Raw genomic sequence first — 12,778 nt, forward strand, 5'->3', positions numbered from 1 at the left:
AATGAGAAATATAAAGAGTAGGTGAGTGTAATTGCGTATTTTACCGGAGGATAGTCAACGAGTTAGAGATCGCGGATTAAAACATGCAATGCAGCGCATTCAATTAATACTCGCGAAATATATGTATGCTGATGTATGCATAAATGTATGCATATACATGCATATATAGGTATATACATAAACATATATACACACATATATATATATATATATATATATATATATATATATATATATTTAGATATATAATACCTTTTGTGCGGGTAAAATTATTGGTGTGATTATGTATGTATATGCTTGGGTGTACGATAAATAAGTTCCTTAGTTAAAGCCAGCTGATCGCTTAGTAATGATGGTATGTGGGTTCGGCGCCTTGATGGGGAAGATGGCTGACCTTGGAGAGTTCTTCGGCGTAGGCGTGGAAGTGGGCAGCCTTGGCGTGAGCGACTTCGGCAGTATCGACGACGCGACCATCGTGAGCGAGGGGTGCCGGTGGTCCATGGTAGGCGTGATGTTCTGGCTCGGGGTGGCTGTAGGCAAGGCCGTGAGGTGCCGGTTGATGGTGGGAGATCTCGGGATGTTCTGGGAGAGCCGGGCTGTGGTAGGCCGTCTTCGAGAGCTCCTCATTGTAGGCGTGGAAGTGCGCGGCCTTTGCATGCGCCACTTCGGGGGTGTCGACCACACGACCGTCATGGGCCAGGGGAGCTAGGGGTCCGTGGTAGGGTTGGAAGGAATGTACATCCGGTGCGTGGTGGTAACCGGGTTTGGCGAGTACTGCCACCGCAAGGCTGGAGAAGACGATCTGAAACGAGAGTATCAGCTTAGACTGATGCACTTATTCGGAATGTTCTTATTATCGAACTGTTGATTATTATCAAAAGTCTTAATGCATTATGAAGTAAAATTTAATCATAATTAAAATATTAGATAAAAATAATTATAATATTTTTAAATATCATAATATTATAATTATACAGAACCTATAATGTGATAATAACCGGGATAAATGAAATTTCATTTCACCGTATCTCTGTGATAATGCAATATCTATTATTACATTAAAATAATGCGCTATATATATTATAAAAAAAAGTAACCATCTAACGATTATGATGATTCATGTAATATTCCACAAAAATAAGAGTATTTAGTGTTCAATTTTTTTTCATTAATAACAAATTATATTACATTTAAACATTTTCTTTTTTTTGTTTTTTATTTACATAAGTTTTTATTTGATAGTTAGCAAAATTTTAATATTCAGAAATTATGTACGAAAACTTTTAAAATAATTATAATTTTGTAATCTTCTCATATGTGAAATAATGTAAAATTATAATGTAAATGTAATTTGTATAATGTAAATGTAATTTTATAATTTTATAATTTTAAAGTATTATAATTTTGTAATCTTCTCATATCTGAAATAATGCTAAATAAATTTAGGAACTAATATATATATAGTCTGATTTTATAAAATGTATATATTTATTTGAAATAATCGGTCGATATACGTAAACCATTATTTTTAATCTTATTTAACATTTTATAACTTAATATGTAAAGATTATTATTTTCTATGGATTGATAAAATATAACATTTCAAATTTGCAAATGAAATAATTTCGTATAAATGATGTATTAATTTAATTATTGCAATATTATAATAATCGATGATTTATAATTATATTACAAGTTTAATATTTACATCTATTTTTATATAGTTGAATTATTTATTATTTGGGCTATAGAAAAATTTTATTTATTTATTAATTTACATTTAAAAATTATATGATAGACAAATAATATTGGACCGAGCTATTTTTAGAAATCTTTAAAATTTGTAGAATATTGTGTATTTAATTATCTAATTTTTTCTATTAATAATGTTGAAAAATGATATATGAAATTATATTTTGAGCTCTATTAATAGTGAAAATGATTTTTATAATAATAATATCTAGAATTATAAAATAAAATTTCTATAATTATAAAATATTTAAACATATATCATAAATAACCATAAATCAAATATATATATATATATATATATATATATATATATCTTGCCATAAAAATAATATTTAGTAAATTTATAAAATTACCATTTACTTTAATATGTATTTAATATCAATTGGCATAATTTATATTCGTGAAACTTTATTATAGAATATCAATATACAAAGTATAAAATATGACTTATTGTAAAATAATTCATAAAATGTAAAATATCAAGGGGCGTTAAAGACCGCAAGAAAAAGCTAATGCCCTGCCTTCTTAGTATACGAAGATTAAATCTGTATATAAAAAGTTAATTTTTCATTTTGCCACTGAATTGAATTATCTCACTTCATGACTTCACGTTCATAAGTATAGCTATAATATATAACATGACTTTGCCATCTCAGAGTTACGCCTTTTAAGCACAAACAATTTCACAGCGTATAAACTTTCGTCACGAGTTTTTTTTAAATACCATAATAAGTTCGATTACTTTGAGAAGACTTTATACAATACAAACAATATGATCTATAATATTTGTGTAATTATATTTATCTACAAGTAAAGAAACATGATTGATTCATAATACATTTATAATAATTTGAAATGCTTGCTATTATTATAAAGTAGCTCTATAATAAATCATGCAATAAAAAAATTTTTTTTAAGATTACAAATACAACTGATAAATAAAAATTTATTATTAAAAGAATTTTAATAACTAAATCTATTCTAAAATAAATATTTATATTTATTATTCTAATATTGTTCTTTTATTATTGTTATTATTATTACTACTACTATTATTATTGTTATTATTATTATATATTTTTTAATGCAGTTTATAGTAAATTTTAAATATTATAATAACGTTTTTTTAAATTGATCAGTTTTCGTTAAATTTCTCATTATATAACTTCGTTCTATTTACAGCATTACTGTATAATAATTAAATATTTCATTTAATAGTAAAGGGAAGATTAAATCAAAATATATTTTAAATATTCAAGTTGTTTAAAGAATTTGAGGTTGAAAATCTTAGAATTTACGTTTTCGCAGTCGTAAACATAAGTTTGAATAAAGCCCCGCATTTTTTATTATTAAACATATAACTTTTTTTATATGAGCAATTCTGTTAAGTATATTGATTAAAAAAATGTTCGAGATATATCAAACGAATAATTGAACCTAACTGGCAATGTAAAATAAAAGAAATCGGAAAGACTAGGAAATCGCTTGCGAGTGGAAGATCGTAAAAGCGCGCTTCCCAATTGCACGAGTGTGTATGTCTATAGATAAAAAGTATGTACGGAGGTTTACTCACGAGGAGCCTCATGTTCACTGGTTAGTTCAAGTCGCGTTCTACGGTGTTACGGCGTTTGCTATCACCTTATATAGCTCAGGAAACAATAAGGCGTATTCGCAGGCCCGCCGCCGTGAAAACTGTTGGTGCGGCTTGGCCCCCACCACCCTTACTCCCACCATGGACCGCCAAGTGCTGCAGGTGCAGTAGCAAAGGGAACGAATGCCCGGACAATCGACATGCTATACGTATCGCACTGATTTTCACGCACTAACGCGTCAACTCGCTCACGGCGCGTTTGGCAATTCCTGCCTGTCTCCGTGTCTTTGACGGAGCGCGGCTTATTCGCGTCCTTTAGATCTCGTGCGCGCTAATGGGACGAAAAAGATCAGCAAGAAAATGTATACTTAATTCATTTAGCGAGTAATTGAAGTGCCGATGGAAAAGAACTGAAAATTCCGGGAATTTAATTGAAAAAACTACGCTTGCAATTGATTCCGATTTTTATCAATCATATTGTATTAGCGCTTAATATATATGTTGATACTTCTTAATCATATAAACTATAAAATACAGACTTTATGCTACTATTATAAAGCAGTATCATTTATAAAGTAAGGAAATTGAGATTGGAGTTTTGAACTGCATATATAATTATGTGAAGATGTAAAATATAATAGTTAAATCGATTCAAATTGATTAAATCGTTCGAAATCGAAGAGATAATTTTTAACGAGTACGGTAACCATGTAATTTTAAATAAAATAGAATTTCTAAAAATACATTTACAACTTATTAATTTTTATTTTTTCGTCATTTTCTTTATGCACTACTTTTAGATAAATCAATTTCACAAGCAATAATCCATAGAAAATATTACCCTTAAAACCTTTTGTATACGTTTGCTAACAATTATAAAATAGTGATTTACAAACTCAGTGTTAAAATTTTCCTGGCATATAAATTACAATTTTCTCATTTTTGTAGCATCCATCGACACAGTTTGCTGCGATTACATCATACTTTTTATCACAATTTATTTAATAAAAATATTCCTAGGTAATTATAAAATAATTTGTATCTTAATTTCTTCTAACATCAATTTACATTACAATTTTTTAAATGTTTGTAATGCAATATGTTTTCTGTCCTGAATAGCTATTTTATTCGTAATAAATCTTCTATTTGTAGCTACTCGGTGAATATTGGAAATAGTTATAATTACTTCCTTAATTAGGTAATGTGAGAAATGGCATAATCGCTATATTTCGATATGGACATATATTTGACTAGAAAATCTGTTTCATTGAAAAGAAAATCTATTGGATGTAAATAAATATATTATTAAAATTTATAAAGTAATTTCTAATACAGATAAACGTTATTGTACATATACATCAATAAAAGCACTGTTTAACTATATAAAACCTAAACAACTTTATATTGATATAGAAATGAGGTTTCTTCTAATTCAATATTTTAATTTTAGATATAAACTAATGCACATTACATATATTTCTCTCACATAGATTAACACGATATAAACACAATATAAATACGATATAAATATTTAATTACACATAATTTATATTTTTTTAAATTTCATTTTTTAAAAGCAATATGAGAATAGAAAAATTGTTTGCATTTTGAATTAAATGCTTCATTTAAATATTTTTTATTTTTATTAAAAATATATTTATACACAAATATACGCACACATACGTATTTGTAAATATACGTAAATATATATAAAGGTATGCATCCAAATCATATATATGTTTATTATTCTAATGGTAGATTAAAACTATTTATTATTTAAATTTTTCTTTATTTAATTAGTATAGATTCAGTTATTTAAAAAACCCTTCTTAATACAAATCGAAACAAAATTTTTATTTCTAATTAAAATAAAGCAGAACTATGCATAAATTCGAATATAAATAGTTTATATATCAATGTAAAGTTTGTATTTTATATATATATATATATATATATATATATATATATATATATATTCATAAGATTTTGAGATAATTGTTATAATATATTTTGCAATACATGATTTTCATTTATTCGTTCAATACAAATATTTATGATTTGATCAATATTTTAAATTTATTATACTATATTATAAATAAATTTAGATTTATTTTTTGAAAATTTTAAATACTCTTTACGACATTGTAGTTTTGATATTTGCATGACTTTGTAAAATAGCATTGTAAAATAACATTTTATCGTTTAAAATTCAATAAGCGTATAAAGAATCATAGTAAGTTAGAGTTTTAACTCATAGACTTTCCAAAAAATCATTATATATGTTTGAATAATTTACACCATTTTTATCGGCTTATACCGTTATTGTAAACCGTTATATTTTAACGTTGTCAATTTTTAATTATAATAATAAAATAATAATAATACAAAAATTTTATTTTGATAATAATTTCTTTTTTGAATACAAATATTTATTTTCAAATTTTATATTCAAAGTAATTAAAAATATATGGCATATTTATATAATGATTTTCAATGTCTTCAATAATAATTTTGTTTATTTTATTGTACAACTTATTATGAAAAATTATAAATATATTTTTATATAGAATTTATTTATATTCCAAAGTTTTATTAATGGTTATAACATAGGAAACTTGGTTTAAACTAAGTAGATGATTTAGTAATTTCTTACGTAAACAATAAGGTCACGACTAAATATATTATAAATATACATTTTTAAAATTGAAATACGAGTGAAAATACATATAAAAATCTTGAAATATCTAAATTAAAAATAAAGTTGAAATTTTATTAAGTTTTTAATATTTATAATTAATAATAGGGAATTCATTTATTATTAAAAAAAGTATTCTACTGAATAATAATAGATAGGACAAAATATTAAATAATCAATTAAAAAATTTATTAAATATTTTATTAATATTTGTCTGTTTTCAATTAATCATTTTTGATAATTAAAATTACTATAATACATAATAATTCAATATATGCTGTATTTATAGAATATATACTTATATGGCTGAGTAATAATAGTTATAACATTACAGATATTAGAATGATAAAAAATACTTTCAATAGTAAAAATGTTGAATTCATGTTCATTATTAAATTTGTTAATATATATCAATTATTCGTCTTATTTTTATTGATTTGTTTTTTAATTTCATACTCAAGAATTGTGCTAAATTAAATTGAAAATTATACTTCAATTTAAAATAAATTAAATTTTTTAAATCAAACAAGAGTTGCAATAAAATTAATAGTTGTCCATATAGATTTTGAGTAATACAATTTAGTAATATACAGTTTCCTTTAGAAAATAAATTTAACTAAAATTTATAAGGTATTACTCTTTAATAATTAAATACTAATTAAGTTTGATATGTATTCCAGTATTATAAATAAATTTAATAATAAAAATAATCATATATTAATAAAATAATGTAATAAAATAATCCTAAGGATGTTAATTTATTTCAAGAAAAAATTTTAATGTGAAAATCTATGTTTTCTTTTCTTTGGATATTTAAATATTGAAAAAACTTATTGCCTTCTAAGATGTATATTTTTTTATTTTTGAAGTTTCATGTTACTAATTAATAGCAATCGGTACATATGTAAATATATTATTTAATAATACAGTATTATATAACTGTTTTATACAAGCTGTATTAATCGGAACCATTCACTATTATTTTCTTACTACAAGTTCGAAAAATATCTTTGATAATAAATTTTCTTTGTTTTTAGAAATGCAAAATTAATTATACTACTCATATACATGATTATAAAATAATCTGGTTTCGTATTCACTTTTATAAATGAATATATATTTTTATTTTTTTAATATTTATTATTTTAAAGTTTTGTACATAAAATGTATTTTATGAAAATACGAGCATTATGTTTTTAAATACGTGTTATAATTTTCAAACGAATAATATTTAACTAGAAATTAATGATGATTCATGTAAGCGTAATATAGATTAAAAATATAATTTCTATATAGCAAATGGGTACAAGTTCGTAAATAGCATCAATACATTACACTTATTTGATAAACATTATAATTAATTTTCACTAAAAGTACAATGCATATTATTATTTAGAGTTATATAAACGAAAATGTCTGACAAATATTTTTAAGTTAAAGGAATATGATTTTAAGACAATTTTCGTTTAATTAACATGAAATAGAAAAAAAAATTTTCTATTAGATTGTAAGAGAGAAAGTTCGAGAAATGGATATAAAATAAGTTTAACCGTATGTTTCATGCTAAAAATTGAGTGGACTCAAATGATTTTTTTTTATAATTACGTATGGGATTAAAAATTACATGTGCATGTATCTATAACTACGCTCACAGCCACCCACATAGAGATATGGGCACGAGTATGGGTAGATACGCGAAAATTTTTTTAATTAATTTATTTGTTTTTTTTTTATATGTGAAGTACATGCTCTTAATTCGATGAAAATTGAAATAATTAATCAAATTGAAGATTTATATTATTTTAATTTTACATTAAGAATTGATAATTTTGTGTGGAGAAAGTCAATGATCGCAGGCAAATAAGTCTAGAATAACTATAAAGAATGGACGCCAGTGGGTGTGATAGTGGAAAGGAAAAGGAGAAACTGAAAAAAGGCAAGTTTCGATAGGCCACCACTGTAAAAGCGAAATTATATCGCGCGTAGTTTTTGACGTGTGTGTATGAGCGGCCACAATTTTAGAAGTATGTTGAGTATGTAATACTAAGGAAGTAGTGGAATGTTTTGATGTAAGAAGGGTGCGAAAGTGGGCGCGTTCGCCCATACGTACGCCTTTGTAATATTGACGAAGTTGTGACCTCGTTTACATTTTATATGTATTTTTCATACAATGTCGATTGGCTTTTATTCACTTTGCACTCTATGCGCTTTTCGGGAATACCGCGAAAAGCGGAAATTATGGAGTTTTTTCGAGTAGGATATTTATTTAATTTATAACCGTAAGTCGCAGTTTTAAATAGAATTGGCAAAATACTAGGCGTTGCGTACATAGAAAACAGAAGTAATCAAGTAATTACTGCTACATATTTATTTTAAAATTTTGAGTACTATGTTATTGTAAAGTCTAACTGAAATACTTTATTTTATTTTTATATTTATATATTTTATATTTTGTTTTCATCTTTTACTGTCATTTTTTTATTGGTAAATTTTCAAGAAAAAAAAATTTAAGATATGATAATAACAAATCAAGCAGTCGTAATTTCATATGTTACACAACTTTCATAATTGTTCTTTGCATAAAGTCTTTGTACTTGATGTAATAAATAAAAGCTGTTACATTTAATATGGAAATCAAAATCTATTATTTTTATAGGTTATAATTTTTTTTTTTTTTTTTTTTTTTTTTTATAAAATTTTAGAATTGTTAAAATTCTATTGTTGTTTAAGTTACACAGGAAAACATTATCTCTAGTTATTTTAATTAGAAATTTTATATGTAATTACTATTGTTATACATACATACATTCACCCACACATATGAGCGCGCGCGCGTGTTTATTGTGTATTTTGTAACATATGTATTGATGTCGCAGATATTTATGATCTTAAATTTTATAGAGTATAAATCTTATAGAGAATAAGGAATGGACATTTTCTTGAAATATAAAATTTTACCTTGGAAGATACGAAGTTGAAAATTTAAAGAAAAATGTTAGTATCAGAAATTAAAATTTCATAACAAATACAATTTCCGTAATAAATGATATATAAGGATTCTTATTATTTGTATAGTTTTCAACGTATAATTTATTATACATCTATTCAAAATTGTATTAACTGCAATGGTATATAATATGATATATATGAGTTAAAAGTAAAAATTAATTTAATATTAAGCATACAGTAGTATTTGTAAAAGTGATGCGGAAAATATAAATATATTTATATAGAAATGTGTCAAGTTTATATTTTGATTTTATTTTAAACACTTTGGAATAGTCATATTACCGTATTTTCACCTACATAATTACATACACTTATGTGGCTGTTAGCTTCTAATTATGTTTTATTTTCCATAAAAATTATAAGCTACCATTTTGGAATTCTATTTCATAATCGCTAAAATTGAGTTTAAATTAAAATGATATATAATTTAACCAAAATGTATAGGCTGTTTGTTTATACAGATTTCGTAATGAATGAGTAGTCAAAACTTATTTTAAAATAATTTCAAATTCTGGTAGACGATATTAATATATTTAACATTTTAGTTAGTTTAATTTTTATTTACAATAGTAATTTAATATTAAATATTACAAATTAATCATTATTATTTACATTTTTTATTTATTTAAATATTTAATATTTGAGTTATTTAAATAGCCCTGGAATTATCAAGATAATTTTTAAATTGTCTAGTTAAGCTAAAATAGCTTTGAAAGCCTGTAATCCATAATTTGAATATCTCAATGTATAAAGCATAGAATATAAAATATGCTTATTTGATATTTATTATGATAGAGTATATTATGTAATAAATATATGACATTAGTGTCAATCATTTTGTGGAAAAAAAAAATTTACACATTAAATATAATTGAACTTTGAAATAACTGCTAGTAGATGTTTTCATTTAGAAAAAGTCAATTAAATTTGTTACAATGGACCAATTATATTTTATATTGAAATAAATTATATTTCAATTTTACTTATGTGTCACCTGTGCATAAGATAATTTTATATAGTAGCACAAGCTTCAAAACATAAAATGGTTATATAACCAGATCAAATCCTGGTATTTATAACGCAATTTATGCTTTATCTTATTAGCCGTTAAAGAGATTAAAGAGAGGTAAAATTCTGCAAAATGTTTATCTATTTATATCTCTTTATCTCCAGTTAATTCGTATTTATAGGTATTGAAAATAATAGTTTGTTTAATTATAGATTAGATTTTATTAAAATTGTTTTCTTCTAATTATATGAATTTTAACTAATAGCTGTGAATGTTCTTGAATTATATTTAATTATTAATTTATTTAATGTATATTCTTACTTTAAAATTGAAATTAATCTTAAACTAGTATATTTTAAATGTGAATAAATTTTATATCTAGTCGAAATTACTAAATAATTATTTAAATAATGATCACTGCTTCTTTTCTTTTGTATTATAATTAATGATATTTGTTTTTAATGCAACAATTACAACATTTATTGCTTTAATTTTCTTCACTAGGTGCTAATGTTTTTCAAATAATAAAAGCTTGGCAGCTACGGACTATTTAAGATATTAATTGTCGTCGTATTGAAATGTTTATAGATTAAAGCATAAAATTTACCTACAAATCTACAAATAGTCTAAATGTAATAAAAAAATCAATGTATAATTATCGCTGTTAACAAGCTCACCTTCATAAGTAGTAAGGTGAAATAGTTTGTTTAATTCAAAGAATATTAACGGGGTTAATTATACATGACAAAGAAAATTGAATTACACATCGTGAATTGTAAGAGAGCATTGATCACGTTGCTCCAAAGCGCGAGAATCCTATAGTTTTTATCAATTAATTGTTTGCACAACGGTCATAAAGAGGCGCGAAAGCATAAGAAATATATCGCAAAAGGAAAAAGTGAAATTGTAGAAAAAAACGGAGCTCGCACGGGCTCTTGCATATTATAGTAAGAGCGAAATTGCATTACGACAATGGGCGGTCGAACGTAAGGCAGTTGGGCATTCCCGGCCACGATATTCTACACGCTATTATGCAATCGTCCCGGCTAACCGCGCACAACAACATCTTACATATTTACGTCTATAATAACTACAACCCCATCGTGAATGTATGGACGTAGACGAACAGGAATTTGCGGAATACAGAGCAGAATGAAAAATTTGCCTCCTTCTAGCTCGACGTTTCGTCCTTTCTGCGAAGGTCGTTCGTGGTTACCACAGCTGACTTTAGTCCATAATCAGGGGACAATCGCTGCAATTCTGGATGCTGCTCCAACATTTTGCCTTCTCTAAAGATACATATATTGTGACAGATTATGGTCTTTCATCTTCACGTGTATTTATTAATCGTCATTCCTTGATATTTACGAACAAATGGTCAATTCTGATAAAATATGTAATTAGTTCATGCCTACCCAATAAGGGTGAAAGTAGATAATAACCAGCAAATGAAGTTATATTTTCTTTATAACAGATAGTTTGAATTTTAATTACAATGACTATGTTTTATTTAACATTAGATATTGAGTTATTGTAAATAATATTTTTGAAAATGCATGTCAATTTTAATTGAGCCAATTTTTTAATATATCAAGCTTTATATCATTGAAATTTCTTATCAAAGTCTTTTCAGCGTCACTCAATTTAAAATAAAAATTGCACTTTTCTCTATTGATTAATTGTTTTTTTTTTTTTTTTTTTTTTTTGTTGACTAATTCAATTTTTCTTTTTGATATCTATAGTCTTGCAATACTCTGTAAGTTTTTTGTGAACTATTACACTATTTCAAGCAGCATCATCCTTAACCTTTAAAATAAAAGTAAAAAATTTATCTTTTATAATTATCCGAAAAGCAATATGACAGAAATATGAATTCGCTCTAATTATAAAATGTTAACTAATTCAGGAACTATTTACAAGGATTTGATTGAGTCTAAAATATATTTATTAAATTTCAATCATAATAAATAATAAAACTTTTAATATTACTATTGCTAATCTTTAACTATCTTTAATACGTATACCTAATTGTTATTAAAATTAGAACAATAATTATCAAATACTTAAGTATGTTAATTATGGTGAGTTTTACTTATAAAGTGGAATAATTTAGTTATTTAAATTCACTATCCAATAAGCTATTTTTTCTTTCTAAAAGATAATATTTGCTTTATTAGATTATATAGTCAATTTATATATTTAACTTTACAGTTTAATTTTTAAATAATTAAATCACACAAATATTTGAATACTATTAAAAACATGAGTAAGAAGTACATTTAATGAAGAAAGTATTTTATTTGAATTGAGCTTTAATTTATTTTGAACATTTCTTGAAGTTATCTTTCATTCAAACTATTATAACATTTGAAATATATACTAATAATATATACTAATAATATACTATTTAAAAAATATCAATTATAAAATTGAAATACGATTAAATAAATAAATGTAAATATAGATTACAAAATACATCATGTAAGAAAATATATTATCTAATTATACATTTAGTAATGGAAAAATGATAAATAAAGATTTGAAAAAGCATAAAAAATAATTGGAAATTTGGATTATAATTGAACTTTTGATAACATTGTATATTTATTTTCATAATATTGTTATTATTGAAGACTACGACACTATTCGATATCTTCCTATAAGCAAATATTCGTGATTTTATGAATGTGAAGACAATTGTTTATATATATATATATATATA

General features: G+C 24.4%; 1 protein-coding gene across 1 annotated transcript; it reads right to left on the minus strand.

Moving 5' to 3' along the window:
- Positions 1–247: 247 nt before the first annotated feature.
- Positions 248–3,404, minus strand: Cpr92F (cuticular protein 92F). Its single transcript, XM_011497574.1, has 2 exons — positions 3,326–3,404; positions 248–802 (listed from the first exon to the last, which is right to left on the minus strand). Exons 1-2 carry the CDS (start codon positions 3,335–3,337, stop codon positions 344–346), a joined length of 471 nt encoding a protein of 156 aa, XP_011495876.1. The 5' UTR covers positions 3,338–3,404; the 3' UTR covers positions 248–343.
- Positions 3,405–12,778: the final 9,374 nt, after the last annotated feature.

Source organism: Ceratosolen solmsi, unplaced genomic scaffold, assembly GCF_000503995.2.
Source record: "Ceratosolen solmsi marchali unplaced genomic scaffold, CerSol_1.0 scaffold47, whole genome shotgun sequence".
NCBI classification, from domain to species: Eukaryota; Metazoa; Arthropoda; class Insecta; order Hymenoptera; family Agaonidae; genus Ceratosolen; species Ceratosolen solmsi.